The 6,670-nt window shown below is 41.4% G+C and overlaps 1 protein-coding gene across 2 annotated transcripts in view; it reads left to right on the top strand.

Moving 5' to 3' along the window:
• Positions 1–622: 622 nt before the first annotated feature.
• Positions 623–6,670, top strand: part of col5a1 (procollagen, type V, alpha 1) — a 92,733-nt gene continuing 86,685 nt past the window's right edge. For both annotated transcript variants that reach the window (XM_053687786.1, XM_047161681.2), the window contains exon 1: positions 623–1,141. In XM_053687786.1, the coding sequence (XP_053543761.1) occupies positions 1,030–1,141 (112 nt within the window). In that variant the 5' untranslated portion in view covers positions 623–1,029. The remainder of the gene's footprint in view (positions 1,142–6,670) is intronic.

Below are 6,670 nucleotides of genomic sequence, written 5' to 3'. Positions count from 1 at the left end.
ATTTTAAAAACAAAGCCTAAATGTTCTGCGATCCCTGGCTGTGCTGTAAAATAAACTCATGGGCACTATTAGTAGCCTTTATTTCAATACAGACTTTTTTTTGGTAATCTTTTTTTTTAAAGAAATGTTTAACAGTTTCAGCAGCAGTGTCACAGACTGATGTGTTACAGAGTAATTCAGCAGTGTCACAGACTGATGTGTTACAGTAATTCAGCAGCAGTGTCACAGACTGATGTGTTACAGTAATTCAGCAGCAGTGTCACAGAGTGATGTGTTAGAGAGTAATTCAGCAGCAGTGTCACAGACTGATGTGTTAGAGAGTAATTCAGCAGTGTCACAGACTGATGTGTTAGAGTAATTCAGCAGTGTCACAGACTGATGTTGACTAATTTTATGAGGATATTTGCACATCAATTGAGTGTAGACACTTTCTGGAAAGAAAAGTTGAAAAATGGAATAATTAACATCCTTAGTGGACCAATGAGACGCCCATTATTTTTCCGTGTTGTTCCCATTCGTCTGACAGAATTTGGGAACGCACCCCCACCGCAACAACCCCTGTGAACCAATGAGACGCCCCTTATTCCTCTCCGGGGGTGGAACCGATTCGTCTGTCGGGATGTGGGAATGCCTCCTCTCTGCCTTTGGCTCGGAGCACTTTGAGTGACGCGCGCGCAGGAGCGCATCATTTCTGCTCGGAAGGAAAGGACGGCCGGGCGAGAGAGAGAGAGGGAGAGAGAGAGGGAGAGAGTGTGAAAGAGAGAAAGAGAGAGAGAGAGAGAGGGAGAACGAGCGCGCGGCCGCCTTCTCTCTGATCGTCACGCGCGAGGACTTTCTGAATTTTCCCTTTAACCGGATGGCTGTATGAGAGACTCGGTCCGGCCATCTCATCATCTTCTTTCTCTTCTCCGTCTCCTCTGGGACGTACGAGTCCTTTCTGTCTGTACCGGGCCGCGCTCGGTATAGAACACCCAAAGCGAGTCCAGTCCCAGTTAGTGTCCGTCGCACGCGCGCTGTCTGTAGACGGCCATGGATAGCCAAATAAAGTGGAAAGCGAAACGGAGGCTAAAGGGCGCGCGGCTTGCTTTAGCGATGCTCGTGCTTTTTGCCGCAGCAACCACGTCGTCGCGCGCTGGACCAGGTAAGTGACGCGTGCAGCCGGGGTGGGGCTTTAATACGTGGGGACTGGTCACCCTGGAAGGCACTACGGGGTATTATATGGGTAGACTTTTAAATGATGCCTGCTGATTCCAAAGTAGTCGGCCTTTTTATTTATTTATATTTTTGCCGTTTCCTCGCGCGCTTAACCTGAACACAACCCGCTCCTTTAATGAGAACTGGTAGGCTCTGATTTGGGGAGGGGTGGAAACTTTTCTCTTCATTCCTGCAGGCAGAGCGCTAGAGATGATGCACTGCGCCATCTGTTGCTCCATGATTCTGAGAGGACTACACAATAGATCTCGTTTTAAACGGTTTGATTGTGTTCTGTAAGCATCCTGGCCAGGCTCACACACTCCAGATGAGATCTTCACCGAGCGAGTCATTAACATGATCCTACAAAAGGTGCTCCACACTTCCACTGTGGATTTTATATTGTGTCACAAGGCAAAGCTGATCCGTCTTTCACATCAGAAAAAAACTTCTCTCCTTAATGTGAAAGATGGAGGTTTGTTAGAATAAGAATAACCCAGATCAACACAGAGCCGGAGCACTCTTCACTGGCCACGCTCCGGTTCTGGTTCCATGATCTGGTTTAAGGTTGTTGGCAGAGGAAACATTTTCCCCCTTCCACGAACCGCGGACGTAATTGGAAAAATATGCGCACTCAGAAACGAGAGGGATATCTTCTCCTTCTCCTCCTCCTTCTTCTTCTCCTTCTCCTCCTCCTTCTTCTTCTCCTTCTCCTCCTCCTTCTTCTTCTCCTTCTCCTCCTCCTTCTTCTTCTCCTTCTCCTCCTCCTTCTTCTTCTCTTTCTCCTCCTTCTTCTTCTTCTCCTTCTCCTCCTTCTTCTTCTCCTTCTCCTTCTCCTCCTCCTTCTCCTTCTCCTCCTCCTTCTTCTTCTCTTTCTCCTCCTTCTTCTTCTTCTCCTTCTCCTCCTTCTTCTTCTTCTCCTTCTCCTCCTTCTTCTCCTTCTCCTCCTCCTTCTCCTCCTCCTTCTCCTCCTCCTTCTTCTTCTTCTTCTTCTCCTCCTTCTTCTTCTCCTTCTCCTCCTCCTCCTCCTCCTCCTTCTTCTTCTTCTTCTCCTTCTTCTTCTCCTCCTCCTTCTCCTCCTTCTTCTCCTCCTTCTTCTTCTTCTTCTTCTCCTTCTCCTTCTCCTTCTTCTTCTTCTTCTTCTTCTCCTCCTCCTCCTTCTTCTTCTTCTTCTTCCAAATTGTGTTATTTTTTGTATTACATATTAAATACGTGCGTTAAAGAATCTGTAACGTGCAACCGTCTTTAAGTCGCGAGCGCCAGAATGGCGGAGTTTGGGTCTCGCGTGCGTCCGTCATGTTGGGCGGAATGGCCGCGTGTCACCTCTCTCGTGCAGAGATGCTGAAGGCCGGGGTGGGGGGTGGGGGGGCACTAATTATTAAAATGCCTTATTTTATTGTCTGGTTTTAACCGAGCCGTAAACAATAATCAGCACAGCCCTGTTCTGAGATTTTGGAGAATCTCGTTCACCTGTAGAACCTGCCAATAGCTGATGCTACTCCTATTGTAGTTATTTATTGATTTATTTATTTATTTATTTATTTATTTATCACAATAAATGTACTGTAGGTCTATATATATATATATATATATATATATATATAGAGAGAGAGAGAGAGAGAGAGAGAGAGAGAGGCTATGTGTCCATTTAGCCTAGGTCTGTTGTTTTTAGAAGCTCAGCATGAACTGAAATATAATATACCCCATAGAAGAAACAGATGCATGGAAAGCTTTTAGAAAGTGGTCTGGGTGAATCAAATTCCACAGCTAAAGTGTTATAGACTTAACAGGAATGCCTTGTGAACAATGCCTCTTGTTGCTGTGCTCAGAAAGATGAGAAATAAATTATTTACACACTCAGAAGCCATTTGGAACGAAGCCAGAAAGCTTTAAACCTCATGATCATTTGAATCTCAACTGCTTTGACCTTGTACAGCTTCAGATTGTGTATTCCCAGCTATCAGAAGTGTCCTGTCTCTACATAATCTTTGCACTTTAAAAAATATATATTTCCAACTTATAGTGAGTAAGAACATGGTGTGTGAAATGGTCTTCCCTTCTTTAACCTTTCTCAGTCTCTCCAATCTGTCCTGGGGAATAGAAGGAGGGACAAAGAAGTGGAGAGAATGAGGGGAAAAGCAAAAGGGAGGTGGAGTTCTTTCCATGTGTGATTCCTCAGGAGTTTGTTCATAGCACATACATTCTTATTTCTTAACCCTTTCTGTCTTAACTTTGGACATGGACCTTTCCATCAGCAGTCTAACTAAGTGTCCACAATGGTTCTCCAACATATTCCTACCTGTTTTGGCTGAAAAATTGAAATGTATGACATCCAGCGTTATTTAATCTACATGTGGCGCTCCATATGTAAAAAGTTGAATACTCTTTGACAACTTTTTGGACATTTGAGGCTATTCTGTTACATTTAGATAGTGACTCATGTCAAATAACAGCTTTAAGTTTTTGTGTAAATTTTTAAATGTAAATATAAATGTTAAATACAAATGCTAAAAGTAAATGGTGAGTACACATGTTAGCTACAGTGTAAACAAATATTGGAGCTGAAGTACTGAACTTTTGCCTCTCTATCATCATCTCTGTTTGGAAGATGAAACTGCTTCGGCACTGCTCGAATCTGATGGTTCGAGGTATTCGTATGGATTGTATATTAGCTTCAATTCTTGACAACGGAGGTGGTTTTCTTGCAGTAGAGGTGAACTGCTCTCTCCCATAGCTAGTGAAATATAAGTGCATATTACATTTATTCATTTAGCAGATGCTTTTATCCAAAGCAATTTACAAATGAGGAATGAGTACTACACCGACCATAGCAAAACAAACGAACAAAAACCCTAGGAAACTGGATACCTAGCTGAATCAACTGAGCAAGTGCACTGATGTTAGCTGGCTACTTATTGAGCCACTGATATGTCTTACCTGTTCAACAGAAGAAAAAAAAAGCCATCAGCTTTTTACGGATGTGAGGCAACAGCGCAAAGACGAATGACGTCAAACTGACATTTCCTGTGAAATCCGACCTGACAGCTCAAATTATAAATCATTATTTTAAGCGTACAATCTGGGTAAGGAACAGAGACCGTTTTGAACACTGATTTTTATGTACTTGCTCAGTAATTGATTTTTGGTCATTTTTAACAGGAAAATATTTGGTACTGCCACTTTAAATATAAAACTAAATGTTAAATATAAATGTTAGACGTAAACTTCAGTGTTTTGTTCGTGCTAATTTCCCTCTCAGAGTGGGAAAACACAGAGCTGGTAGGGTGGACAGTTTTATTCCACATTGTGCTAGGTTTGTAAAAAAGTTGAGGATGTGAAAAGCAAGGTCACTGGTGGCATTTCTGGGCTTATTTAAAAACCGTCCATGGCCACCAAGATCTTTGTTTTAAAGCAAATAATCGGAATGAAATCAAATTAGTTTCTACAAAGATATGCTATGGAACAACTTCCCGACCCTGATCCTGGACCGCCTCCTGGCCTGCATATTTGAGCATTTTCCCTGCTCTCAACATGCCCGATTCAGCTAATCTGCTAATTAACAGTCCTTGAAGTGGGTGTGTTAGAGCGGGAAAACACTACAATGTGCAGTACAGGGGGTTCTTCAGGACCAGGGTTGACAACTCATGTGCGATAGCATGTGCAAAGGAAAATTTAAATGCAGAAAGTGTAGCCTATCTACAGTGTACAGAACCATTCAGGACACTTGCTTGGAACTGTAATACCATCACCACTGGCGACTGGTAACTCCTAAAATCCTCACGATGAAATTACAGATGTAGGGAAGTAGCATTAGCATTAGCTAAGCTGGTTACCTGACTAGTTAATGCTACAGGCGCTACCTACTTTTACGGTGACCTATTTCTGTGTTTTTGTACAAGATGTGTTATTTCATACTGGACTCTAATTTTCCATGTGCCATACCATATGTTTGCGTAAATTTATTTGATTTAATTCTCATTATTTGCTTTAAAACAAAATCTTTGTGGCACTGTTTTTTAAAATTAACACCAAAATGCCACCAGGTTCCAAAACTAGTGCAACATGGCATATAACTGTCAACTTTACCCGCTCGGTGTTTTATATTATATTTATATTAGATTAGCATATGAACAAAACGGTTAAGGTCTGCATTTAACATTTAGATTTACATTTATATTTAAGGTTAACATTCATATTTAAAAATCTGCACTGAAATTTAAAACTGTTATTTGACACGAGTCACTATCTAAATGTATCAGAACAGCACCAAAGAGTTGCATTGCAGGGTTTGGTTGTTAGTTGTTAGTCTGAAGTCAGAGATTATTTTCTCTTTTTAATAGCACCTACGCAAATATTAGTTTAATAATTAGTTTAATTATCCAAAGAGAAAATCACGTACCCCAGCCAGGTGAAGTTTCCTGGTAGTTGGCCTGTATTTAAGATTTAAAGCCCCTTCCAGTGAGACAGCATTCCATCCCCCAGTCAGATATAATTGAAATGCATCTATTTCCAGTCAACACCTAAGGGATTCCAGTTTAAATGAGTGAAGACTGATGAGATTGACAAGATGTTTGACACAATACAGACAGGACAGAAAAGAGTGTAATGTTTTGTTGTGGTTGCTGTGATGTGAATGATTTCTCAAAGGGTAAATTGGTGGACTATTTCAAAGTAATCCAGCTGTACTACTAGCAGATAATTGTAGACCAAGGAGACGGAATTAATCATCAGAAATTCATACAGATGCTTGTTACACACTGTACACTGCATGCCTGTAATGCTATAGTGACAAAATATGAAAACAAAACAACATTTCTTCTACATTTTAATAAACTACTGAAGGCTAAGGACAATCTTCTTAATAAGTATAATTAGAACAATATTGTAGGAGATTAAAAAAAAGAAAGAATAAAAAGTGTTTTAAAGAAGACCAGAATGGGGTGTGGTAGGGAAAGACAAGGGAAAACATGGAATTCCTCTTGGTGTCGAAAGTAGAGGTCCACAGGAGGAGTCACGGGAATAAGGGTCAAAAATCAGATGTTCAGGGTCAGGGTCATGGCCCCAACAGATGATGACTACACCAGAGGTTCATAGCAGTGGTGGAGTGGCCAAGGCTACTTCAGGGGGTCCGTAGACCATGACAGGTAATTAGTGTGTAACCCAAACCTGACATCTATGGAGCAGGAATGAGTCATGTGATTGTTGATTACAGGTAGAAGTGATAATTCACTTAACCCAGAGTTCTTCACTGTGGCAAATATTGTGGTCCAAAAGGGTTAATTCACTAGAATTGTTTAACATTCTATAAATAGTCAGCGTCTCTACCTCGGATCTGCAGCTCAGGGTTTCTCTCTCTCTCTCTCTTTACTTTACTCATATACACAGTCACTATCTAATCTATCCATCAGCATTAAGTCTACATCCAAAACACACTATACTAGTGTGCTAAATAGTATGTGAAATTTGTATGCTACTATTC

Source organism: Ictalurus punctatus, chromosome 18 (genome assembly GCF_001660625.3).
Source record: "Ictalurus punctatus breed USDA103 chromosome 18, Coco_2.0, whole genome shotgun sequence".
NCBI lineage: Eukaryota > Metazoa > Chordata > Actinopteri > Siluriformes > Ictaluridae > Ictalurus > Ictalurus punctatus.
The sequence above is the reverse complement of the archived record's forward strand: the minus strand, read 5'-3'. Positions and strand labels throughout refer to the sequence as shown.